Here is a 12,293-nt window from a genome sequence, read left to right as displayed (position 1 = left end):
ACACACTGATCGATGGCTGCGCTAGGCCGGTAAGAGGAATTGATGGGCGCTTAGCTGGTGCTCTTTGTGTGTGTGTGTGTGTGTGTGTGTGTGTGTGTGTGTGTGTGTGTGTGTGTGTGTGTGTGTGTGTGTGTGTGTGTAAAAGTGTGTGTTAGTCTGCTGGCATGAATGAGCACAGCGAGGACAAGGAGCACACAAAGGCTAAAGAGCTGTAAAGATTAGCCTCTTGTTAATTAAAATGTGTCCATCTTGTCACTTACAAACTAGTGTGGCTTAGCATACCTTTTTATTTTTCTGATAAATTTCCTTAATTTCCACTTCGAAAACCAACCATCTATCTGTCAAATCTCCATGGCAACTAAGCAAACTCCATCCACTCAGGAAGACCGTGAGATGGGGTTGAAAAATCAGGAAAAACTACAAAGTGGACCGTTTATTTAATTATTAATTAACTTATGAACAAGTCTCTGTCCAATCATAGAATCAGGTTTGAAGTCTGCAGCTCTCTTTCTCTCTCTCTTTACAAATTTGGAAGTAGGCTACGGAAACGAACTAAGTGATGCTTTCTGTCCGTCTGCCGATCGATCTCCTCCGCTCCGTTTCAGTGCTACGGATAGCGCCACACCTACACACTCTACACACAACAAACAACGCTGTCTATGGTTCTGAGACAACAGCTAAACGATAGTAACATGTATCTCTGCAAAGTTGTTTTTGCTATTTTAAACAATGCACGTGATGGATGAATGTCAAATTGCATTGCAGCAGTCGATGGCCTGTTTTTAGAAAGAAAGAAAAAAGTCACTGTGCAGGTTTGCAGAGATGTTTGTGTGTATCTTTGCAAAAATATATAATATTGTCATTAAAAGTGCTACTCAGAGCATTAATATCAAAGCAAACAACTATTTGTAATGTAAAGATTTAGTGGAGTAATGTCTACCTGAGCAGAGAATGAAGTCTCTCTCTGTGTTGTTAGCTAAGCTTCTCCTTGCTTTGTTGTTATAGCCGGGCTGGCCATGCTTTTAGTGCATGTTAGTGCATGTGAGCGTGTCCCACTGGTTAGCTCACGGCCGCCGCTCTGCACTTGGCTCATATGGCGGTCACAGCTGATAACCAAATGCGTTGTTGTGGAACCGTAGCACCCACCCTCCGGTTCCCCATCAGGTAAACACTGTTAGCTCCGTCAGCACTTTGGTCGTACCTTGCACTGTTAGCACTGTTAGCACCGTTAGCTGCTAGACGGCAGCCCTGTCATCACCATTTTGAGAGCCATTGAGAAGGCAATAGAAATGATATACTCTTTATAGCACCATTTAAGTGTTTATTGAATCAAGTTATGTTAAAACTGTTGGACAACCAGGAACCAAGAAGAACTCAAACCCCAGTATCCTATAAATGTGTCTGTCCATGGCCTTTATCTGTTGGAATCATATGTAAAGTGAATACAGGTCTTGTTTTGTCAGGATCCTGAATTTGTTTATTATGGAGATCCACTTATTCCCCAATTTACACAAGATGAAATTAGAATTTTCAAGGCTTAAACAAACATTTCCTCAGCAATTGCCTTTGTTGCTTTGCCCCAGGGTCTGTTTGGAGTTCTGAGCTTTCCTTAATGGCATTTTGGCATTGTTGGGGATGCTGTAAATGCAACACAACAACAGCCACCCTGAACTTTCCTCTGGGGTTGGGGTAAGTTTGATCCAACAATATCAGCTTTATGTTTCACAGCCTCTGGCTTTTTGCAGCAAACTGCCACCCTCCGCAGAAAGTACAGGCCCTCTGCTAATACCTGAGCCACACAAAGACAACAGTAGAGCCCAAGTGTGGATGCCTCTGATGATTAGATCTCGTAAACATTCCCTCCATTTGTCCTCACTCCTCCATGGTGGTCAGGCCAAGAACATTTGGCTGTCTGAGAAAGCTGTTAGACTGCCGAGAAAAAAAGAACGAAAGTGTGAGACAAGAGAAGAGGGGGAGGAACAACGGGGGAGGGAGAGGACCTTTGCTTTATTTCAGTACTGACTTGATTATGGAGCAAATACCTCTAATTCATAAATTATCTTCTCTATTTTTTCTTCAAGTTGGGTTTCCATCTGTTGATCCAAAATTCCTTTCAGCCTTTTCCTTGAAACCATTATTGTTTCCACTGCTTTAGTTTTATGTTTTTGTCTCTAATCTTCTTGTTCATTCTCATCTGTCACTTTCCAAGTCTCTCATTTTTACCCACCACTTCATTTACCCATCACCTCTTCCTGGCTGGTTATCACACATATCTTATGCTTTAACTGCTCTCTGTTTCCTTTACTTTTCTCTTTGTCGTACTGCTGATTCATAATCTCTATTTGAACAGAAAACAGAGGGATGAAGCTTCTGTCCTAATTAACAACAACAGGAATTGGGAGAGAGAGAAAGCAAGAGACGGGATACTGAGGCAGCCTCCTTTTCAAACTGTCTGTCTGGCACTCTGTCTCTCAGTCTATCCGCCAGACTGTCAGTGACTGTGTTTCTGTGTGTGTCAACGCTCTCGCTCTGAACCAAAATTTCCACAGATCATGCGGTCAGGCTTTCCAGATTTGGCTTACGACTGCTATTCTTAGGCCCGTGCCATCCAGAGTCTAAATAATATGGCCTGTGCTCTGTTGTCTTTTGTCTGTCTTCTTTTTCCAACACCTGGGCCTGCCTTCACTTTCACACATTTGGAGTGCCTCTATCACTTGGTATTATCAGAAACTGAAAGAGACGGATAAGTGGAGGGTGGGATACTAATGGAATTGTAAGAAAAAAAATAAGGGGGGAAAGAAAAAGAGGAAAGCAGAGAGCAGATTATTTGGCAGCAAGGAGGGAATATGAGGACGGAAACACTGAACTGGTTGACTGAAGTGCACCACTGGGGGTCCAGCTATAAGTAGGAAGATGTTCCTGGAGATAACGGGCTAAAGGCTCAGAGTGGCGTTGTGAGGAACTCACAGAAGGCCTTTCCTGTTTATTCTGTCTCCTCCTCTTCCTTTGACTGCTGCATTTTTACAATTTCTTTTTTCTTTGAGAGGGTCAGAGACAGTTGATGTGTACGGGCCAGCCAGGAGAGTTAAAACCCGATATGACCCTGACTGTGTATGTGTGTGTGTGGGTGTGTGGGTGTGAGAGAGAGTGTAGTTTAGCTGACATACTGATCAAAAATAGGTCAAAGATGAACAATTTGCAAATGACGTGAAGAAAGCAGGAAAAGAGGGTTAGAATTAGAGGGTGACTGGGACAGGGCTACCATGCATGTGTATGTATGCAACATAGGTGTGTGACCTTTTTTGGAGACCACTCTATGTAATCAGCTGAGCAGGGTGACAGGAATGGGGCTTCATCGCTAAGTCCTGCATGGCTTAATTCACACTGGCATCTGGCTATCACAAAGAAACACACACACACATATACTGACAGTATCAGTAAGCATTTATATGCATGTGTGTGAGTGTGTTTGGGCAACTGACAGACAACAGAGTAGAAAAAGATATGAGAAGGTTTATGTATGACAAGGCCTCCCTCCTTTCATGTGTTTATGTTTGATATATTTTGTTTGCCACATCGGATTTATTCTCCTCCTTGTTGCATATCCCTGATTAACATAAAATGTGGTAATCGCCTCGCTCTTCAGGACATTAATCAAATAATGTCATTCACTTAATGAATCTGTGTTAATACGTTACCTTAACTGCAGTTCTCTCCCTCTTCCTGCTCCCTCTGCTCTCTACCTTTTTCTCCTGCGAGAGTAAAGCAGCGCAGTGCCAAGGGTCACACCAGTGTCTGTATATACTGTAGCTTCCCTGAATGTTTTCAATAGCTTTGCTTCATGTCGCCTTCAGAAATTTCAGATAAATGTACATTTTTGCCAGAGCAATATTCATAATCCAAACACAAAACGTGGCTTTCTCAGAGCTTATAAGCGGGGGAGCATAAAGGTACAATTTAATATTTATGGTGACGTGTTCTCTTAATCTCTCTCTCTCTCTCTCTGAAGTGTGTCTAATTTGTCACATCAGCTTTACTATTGTACAGGCCTGATTCTCTTATGACTCAAAGGGTGAATGAATTGGAGGGTTACACAGTATGAGTGAGTCACTATCAAAGCTATATTTGTGCATGGATGTGTGTGTTTGTGCTTGTGTGACTGTGTCTGCCCTTCCGGCCTGTGGATATGCGCGTGTGTGTGTGTGTGTGTGTGTGTGTGTGTGTGTGCAACTGTGTGTGAAGGTAGCCATAGCAGTAGCAGGGTTATTAATCAGATCAAACACACACATAGTGGCTCCAGATCAGACGCACGCTCTCACACACTGCCTGTGGTGGACTGAGCTGAAGGGCCCCGACCGGGTGTGACTTTGATCCTCACCACAACATCCGCTCCTCCACTCCACTACACTGCTTTTCTGCTGCTCGTCTGTCTCACGTGCCCCTCAGGACACTTACCCAGGACTTGAGTTACTCCTTTCAGATCCTCAAATAGAGCTCGGTGTGCCTTTAAACACAGAGGATCCTCCTGTTGTAACTGGACACTCAGTGTGTAGGATCCAGATTTGGCTCTAGGTCTCAGGGGGAGGGTTGTGGTGAGTGTCACCATCTCAATGGTCACGACAGTAATAATAATCCAATGCGTGTGTGCATGTTTTCTTTGATAATGAGCCAGATGTAGATATTTGGTGCAGGTTGTGCAAATGCTTTCTCTTCTTTAATTTTGTTGATAAATTACTCTGATGTAATTTGCATCGTTATTCCTTGTGAGGGAAATCTACTGAAGGAAGGGTTTAAATTGATTGAAATATGAACTGAAATGCATCAGACGGCTCAACAGTAAGACATCTTTCTAGCTTTGCATTTCTTTGTTCATTTGAGTCTTAGTGAAGCAGCAAAGTCATAGCATTTTGACAACATTAATAACGAAGTACGTGTTTCAGTTACTGCCTTTCTTCAGCGTCAGAATAGTTAGAAAACTAAGCCTTATGTTGAGCGGTGGCATTGATTCCCACGACTCGGTTTACTAAACAGGTGAATTCCACTACATAAGATATGCACATGTGATGCTCACTACCAATAGTCCATAAAATGTTGATTGAACTTTTCAGACATGACAAAGCATCTACTGTAATGAGCTTAAGTCAAAGGCATGAGGAATTATGGGTGTGACAGGACTGGGGGAGGGTGGTGAAATTCTCAAAGAAATTGTTCATAAGGGTCAGTTAATGCCATACATACAGCGTATTTTTAGAATTAGTCCTGGCGGTATCTAACCATGCTTTCTTAGACATCACCACCTTCACAGAAGATCAGAGGTGAAGGGAGGTTTGTTTGTTGCGCTCAAGGCATTGAACAGAAACATGTGAAAACATCAGTTTCCTTCCAGAAAATGAAATGTATATATGATCGACATAAGGTTCATTATTTAAGTTATTTAAGTTATAGCAAGGAGCAGCACCTTATAAGGGTTTACTTCTGCCTAGTCCATTTCAAACATATTATATTTATTTTACTTTATTCAGGATTTGCTGTATATGTTCACTGTTCCTTTTTATTGATTGTTTGTTTTTCTATCAGTTATTACAGCATGTGCAAAATTAATCTATCCATCAAAAATACAAAAAATCGAGTTACTCCAAATAATACCCATACTTGCCTATGGAAACCTTCCATTGGAAATTTGAAAATATATTTTTAGCACCTTATTAATTAATAATTAAATTATCAATCATTTATTGAGATCTTTCTCATAGTATACCTTTGGCACTATTAGCATTCAATTCAGAAACTTCTGTTTATTTTGATACTTACAAGCATTGTTGCCATTACCATGTTGGTACATGTTTCCTCCACTATATACAAATGGTCAGATGTTGTGGTGACAAGGAGACACAGACCCAGTAACAGTGAACATATAATAGAAATCCATTTGAACTCCAGACTCAGCCATGACGGTTTCAGCCAGATGTGCAACGACACTTCCTGTGTGTGTGATGTGAAAATCTTTTATAATCAATGAAGATAATGATGAGACGCAGAAGGCAACTGTGTCAGATTTAAGTGTCTCATGAGGGAAGTGGAGCTAATAAGCTACATTTTAACATGTCAAACCTAATAAAACATCTTCAGGCTCATCACCCAAAGGAGCACAATGAATTTACTGTAATAAGAGAACAGCAACTAGCGAGGCAGCTGATGCCATGGAGATCCCTGAACAGGCGAGTCATAGAGTAATGCTAAATATATAGCAATTACAAAGGAAGAACCAAGAGCTTCTATCAGCTCCTGATTCACCTTGACATACCCGATATTATAAATATGAAAGTTGTCTTTGACCCAGGAGACCGCTGTTCGTGGGAGAAGTCAACGTTAAATAATTCCTTTATTTAAGTGACATCACTTCCGTAGGTATTTAAACTCAAACCACGATCTTTTCCTAAACCTAACCAAGTAGTTTAGTTGCCACAACATAACTAAGTTGTTTTTGTGGGGACGGGAATTTATTTATAAAGGCTGTATGCATGCAACAAGTGGATTACTATGGTTATATAATGTTAGACACAGACATCATGCACCCGCTGCTGCAATCAGTAGAGCTCACCCTTTACAGTGATGTCCATCGAGGATGCATTTCCATAGTTTCAGAAATAAGTCTCATAATATCAGAATTCTGTCACTGTTAAAAGTAATCCAAGTACAAATTTGAACATATGGGTGAACAAAAAAAAATACAAAAGTGTTGATAGTTTGAAGTTTGATATTCAGTCATTCTGCATGGTTCACCCTCGATAAAACCACCATACAGTATTGGTTTGGCACTGCAGGATAAAGCTTGACTGATGTTGCCCAGGTGCTGTCACCACGGCGCCTGGAGCTGTGAAAATCTTGCGTGACTTGACAGTCGATGGGAAAATAACGAGCTCAATTTAGGGGCTGTCTTAAAAATGAATGCAAAAATAGCAAAGAGAAGTTTTACCAAGCTGTCACAGTTGTTACTTTTTTTTTTTTTTGGAGGTGGTATTGAACTACAGTTCCTTTTTTCTTTATTTGATTAATTCAGATACATTCACTCCAGTCCAACCATATCATTTTGCATTCACCCGTTCCAACAATGGGTCGTCACAGTTGACCTTTACATGTATATCTCCATGTGGCCCTTAACCCTGCCCAGCCTTTGAATAACCCAACGGGTGTTGCCACATTAAGGTGGCTGGTGTACTGCAGATGAGTCTAAAATGTCTCTAGTTAGAGTAGTTCTGGACACAGTGTTTGGACAAGCCTCCCTGTAATCCCCTTGACTGGGACTTGGCTGCTCCTGCTTTAGAGGAGATGAAGACAATGCTTCTCACTATGGCAATGCGTGCAGGCGCTTTGATGCCTTATACACTTAAGCTTTTTCAAAGCACTTGTCCAGTTCTTCTGCTCCCTTGCACCTTCCTCTCTCTCTAACCCTCCGCCCCCACTATGCCGGCTCCGATCGATCCAACCATGTCTCCCAGTCCCACATGTCATCTTTTTTCTTTGACACAGCTCTCCTCTCCCCACTGCTTGGTATTCTGGAGTGGAAATGCATGCACCATCGCAGATCCATCAGCTCCGATCGGAATGCCGCACCACGGCTCGGGGAAATGGAGGGATGAGAAGGGTGGAGGGAGAAAGAGGGAGAGGGGCGGGGAGGGAGGGAGGGAGGGAGGGAGTGTGAGAGGGCAGGTCAGCTGCATGTCGACATCCTTCCGGGACCAAAGCCTCAGGCTGGCGGGGAAAAAAGAGAGAGAGGAATGGCAGAGGACGAGAGTTAAGAATAAGAGCACATTTTTATTTCTGAGGGGTCACTTTTGTTAATATCCATTTCCTTTCAAATCAGCCTCTCTGAGGAATTCAGGGAGCACACAAGTTCTTATGCTCAACTTATAGCTCAATAAGTAGTATGCTAAAGGAAAAGAATAGATTTTAGAGCCAAGGTGCTCAATAAGTGTAATAATGACTTCAAGGATAAAGACGTGTTCAGCTCTCTTCTCTCATGACTGCACCTCACACAGTGGGCTCCTGACAGTGTCAATGGACTAACTCTCATTTTATCTTTCTCTATTCTATTCACACTAAGTCAAATTTATTTTATTTATAGGTGGTTGAGACAGCTCAACTCACTGCAACATAAAGAAAACACATGCAAATATGACAAATAAATGATAAAACATAGATAACACACAGGCAGCAGTTGAAAAGAAAAAGAACACACACACAAAAAAACATGATCAACTTCAACAGGATAAAAATGTGGAGAAGAGCTACAGAGGAAGGATTGCAGGACAGACGGGCAATGAGTGGAGGTTCTGCATGAGATGGAGGAGACGGAGCAGTAATATAATTACAAAATAGAGAAACTGTATTGCAATAAGTAAATAAAGTACATAACATGAATATTCAGTGTAGTAAGTCAAAGGCTTTCTGGCAAAGAGTGCTTAGTGTTTATCCTCTCAAAACCCTCTTTACCATCTTTGTCTTAAGATAATATAATCTGTTTTATTTTTTTACAATGGATTTTGCACTTTAAATATATACTGACAGATTTCCATCCATCCCTGAAATATGTTTGTAGAGTTTGAATTTACTCCTATCATTATGTGCAAAAACATATCTGTCACTATGGAATCCATATTAATTTCGGTTGTGGGTTAAATGTGATGACAGATGTAATAGGTTAATATAGACATATAGTCATTGTGCCCCAGCGTGGCATTTCTCTCTGTTTTAGCATGTGAAGAAACGGTCCACATGCAGCTTTTCATCACACATTCCTCTGTAATGTACACTGCTTTTTTTTTTTTTTTTCTCTATTCAACTCGCTCATCATCCCTTCCTTCTCTTGTCAGAGCGGAGGGAGAAGCGGACAAGCGCTGATCGCATCGATGTTGTCTCTCTTCATTTATCGCTCTCTTTCTTTTGCACTCTTCCTCTCCAAAGCCTCTCCATCCTCTCTGTGTGTTCTCCCCCATGGCTTTCCTCTACAGCAGTGCGTTGCCTTGGTAATTACCAGTTGTCTTAAACAGACAGATGGAATAAGAGAGAGTGACGGGCAATTTTCCCAGTGCCTGTTTTCCCCGTTTATGTGCACGCAACTCCTTTATGCGTGTGTGTTCTGTATGCACGCATCTTAACTTCTCTTTTGCAGTCTCTTCCCTCACTTCCCTGCTTTCACTCTCTCTCCCTGTGAGTTTGCGTTTGTGCACTTGTCATGTGTGTGTGTGTGTGTGTGTGTGTGTGTGTGTGTGTGTGTGTGTGTGTGTGTGTGTGTGTGTTTGTGTGTGTGGAAGGCGGTTGTGGGGAATTACCTGACAGAATGTGTTAGTCCAGGATGGTAGTGGGACCGTTTCATCTCCTGCTGTGTGTTGGCCATTTCAGATGCCGGTTGTCACTCTGGACCTGTGCCCCAGGAGGGATCACTGCTGTCCCGTCCTCTTCTCTTTTCTCCCAGCATGCCCCTAACACAGCAGTGGAGAAAAGAAAATGACTATTTCTGTCTTCAAACTGTCAGGGCAAGAGAATATGTGAAGGGTGGATGGAGAAAAGAGCGATAGGCAAACAAGGGAAGAGCGGCAGCTCTGTGTTTTGTGTTTATGATGAGGGACTGACATGCATTAACATGATGTCAGAGTTCATCTACAAGTATTCATTTTCCACACTCTCTTCCAGGCTGGTATGATCAGGATGGAGCAAGAGGAGTTTTTTATCGAGCCGGTGGAGAGGCGCGACGGAGTGAGAGAAGAGGAGGAGGAGGAGGAGGGAGGAGGAGGAAGGACACACGTCATCTATCGCTCCTCAGCCGTAAAGAAAGCGCCCGTCAGCAGCACGGCAGCAGACTACCACTCCAGAGGTCAGTCTGTGGCTCCAGCTGAGCCATCCTCCACTTTTACACACCCTTCACTGAATGCTGCACTCTTCTCCATTTTTTTTCCTGACATGTGGAAATAATGATATGACACTGACTGCAAGCTAAGTCCCCGATCACTCATCTTAAATGGGAAAACTACAGACTTTTTGTTGTCATCAGAGAAATGAGAAACAAAAGAAACCAATGAAGTTCAGTGTCTGCATTCAAAAGAAAATGATAAATGCTGCAAGAATATGATGCTGTAAAACAAACGGGTTTTTCTGCAGTACATCTTGAACACTTCACAGACCATACTCCCCTGAAATAAACTAGTATCTAAAGCCATTCTTCCCTCAAACACACCTGCTTATATAATCAAACTATTACATGCAAAGACAGCAAGTCACAGCGTGAGCATGCCCTACTGTCAAAAAGATTACACCTACACACACACTCAAACGCATCCTCCTAATTTTCCAGTGAGAAAGGAGCGACATATGGAGACGCGCGTGTTTGATTGGTAAGGTAACACCCTCTGTATCTTTTATAGAATTATACACTGCCTTGGCTGCCTCCACAATTAACAGCTGGCACTCAAGTCATTGGTTTCTCGTCGTCTGCCTCCATTTTCCACTCCACAGATGAAATAAATGAAGTGAAACAACAAGTAGGGCTATTATTTTAGAGGAAGCATAATACTTAGAGTTTGACACAGCGTGTCGGCTCTGGGGTATGAAGGAAGGAAGACAAATGTGTATTAAAATGGGATTTAAATCTCAAGGTCTGAACACTATCGTGCAAGCAGAATTATATTTTCATCATACGAATACAGCTGTTCATCAGTTTTTACAATGAAATTAGAAAAAGTGACCTTGTTGCAGTAAAATGAGGTTGTTCAATTTACTTCAAGGTAATGTCATGTCTGATAAGTGTTGACACAAGAGCAATTTAATCAATTTAATCAAGGGTTTATCTTACTGTGTCTTTTAGCTGAGCACATAATTAGTGGAAGTTTTGACTGAGACTCATGTATCAACAAAAAGACTCCAGACTGCTAAACTCTGAGCTCTGAATCCCATTGTTTCAAATTCAACCAGGGCTAAAATCTTAAGCATCCGCTTGCAGGGAAAGAATAGAACTGCGATGCCTTTCTCAGGCTTGTGTCAGAAATGGCTGCCCAGTCACCATGATTGATCTGACTACAAGTCAATCAATTGTGACCCCAACCTGTGCAAGAGTCTGCATCTCGACTAATCACCAAAGCAAAAATGTTCTCTCAGAATCAAGTCTCTCCCATGTTATACAGGAGCGAGAAGAAGCGCTTTATAACAAGTGTATCACAATAGATGAGATCTGTGTCTTCCTATTCTGAGCAGTTGACTCAAGAATGTCTAATAATATACAGTGAGAGAGAGAGAGAGAGAGAGAGAGAGAGAGAGAGAGAGAGAGAGAGAGAGAGAGTTTCCATAGGAACACCCAGTGAGGACAGACTGCATTAGAGTAACACAGATCTGCTCCCACTGTTACTGATACCTGGCAGTACATTCACACACACACACACACACACACACACACACACACACACACACACACACACACACACACACGCACACTCACATATACAGGATGTAACCACACGCAGCTTACACAACTCCCTTGATCATACATTTACACTTCTGAACACACATACGTGCTGCATGCACACAGGCACGCAGACACACACAACACGTCTCACTGCTCCTTGTTGTCTTTGAATCTTTCTTTCTAATGAAGAGTGGGGTGCAGATCAATAGCGTAGGATAGAGCAGGCCACAGTGTTGAGTGTGTGTGTGTGTGTGTGTGTGTGTGTGTGTGTGTGTGTGTGTGTCTTTGTGTCTCTGTGTGCGTGCATGTATGGCGTGGGCATGAGTTCTGTGGTCGTCTGGCTTTGAGTGCTGGGATTTTCAAGGCCAAGCAGACAGACAGACTGACAGACAGAGAGACAAGCAGGCATGTGCTGCTCCCAGTAGCATTTGATGTGGATCTTTCTCTTCGTTTCTCTTCTCTCTTTCCTTTTTATCTTTGTCTTAGCTATTCTAGACCACAGCATTATGTAAACATAGGTTTACCTTCCAGTTGTTACATCATATCACTGTAATATCACAGCCATGTGGATGCATAGGAAGCACATTATAGATCCTGCTGCCATTACACCTCTTTTCCTGTAAGAAAAAAGAACCAAAAAAATGTCCTCCCCTCTTTTATTCCGTTATATCGCCTTTCTCAGACAATCACTCCTCCCCGTAGATCAATCAGGGACATTAGCAAATTAATTAATAATCAATCAATCATTTCTGGACATCTCTTTCGCCAGGCATGCTTAATTCACAGCCAGTTATATTGAATGTTGGACTCATTTCCTGGTTAAAGACAGAGGGAAGAA

The 12,293-nt window shown here is 42.2% G+C and overlaps 1 protein-coding gene across 2 annotated transcripts in view; it reads left to right on the top strand.

The window, feature by feature from the left end:
- LOC137875430 (A disintegrin and metalloproteinase with thrombospondin motifs 2-like) overlaps positions 1-12,293 on the top strand; it is a 105,217-nt gene that overhangs the window by 39,231 nt on the left and 53,693 nt on the right. For both annotated transcript variants that reach the window (XM_068714640.1, XM_068714639.1), the window contains exon 3: positions 9,694-9,874. In XM_068714640.1, the coding sequence (XP_068570741.1) occupies positions 9,694-9,874 (181 nt within the window). The remainder of the gene's footprint in view (positions 1-9,693; positions 9,875-12,293) is intronic.

The sequence above is a fragment of the Cebidichthys violaceus genome, unplaced genomic scaffold (genome assembly GCF_023349555.1).
Source record: "Cebidichthys violaceus isolate CVI_PGR_0920_01 unplaced genomic scaffold, fCebVio1.0.p SCAF_2, whole genome shotgun sequence".
Classification (NCBI taxonomy): Eukaryota; Metazoa; Chordata; class Actinopteri; order Perciformes; family Stichaeidae; genus Cebidichthys; species Cebidichthys violaceus.
The sequence above is the reverse complement of the archived record's forward strand: the minus strand, read 5'-3'. Positions and strand labels throughout refer to the sequence as shown.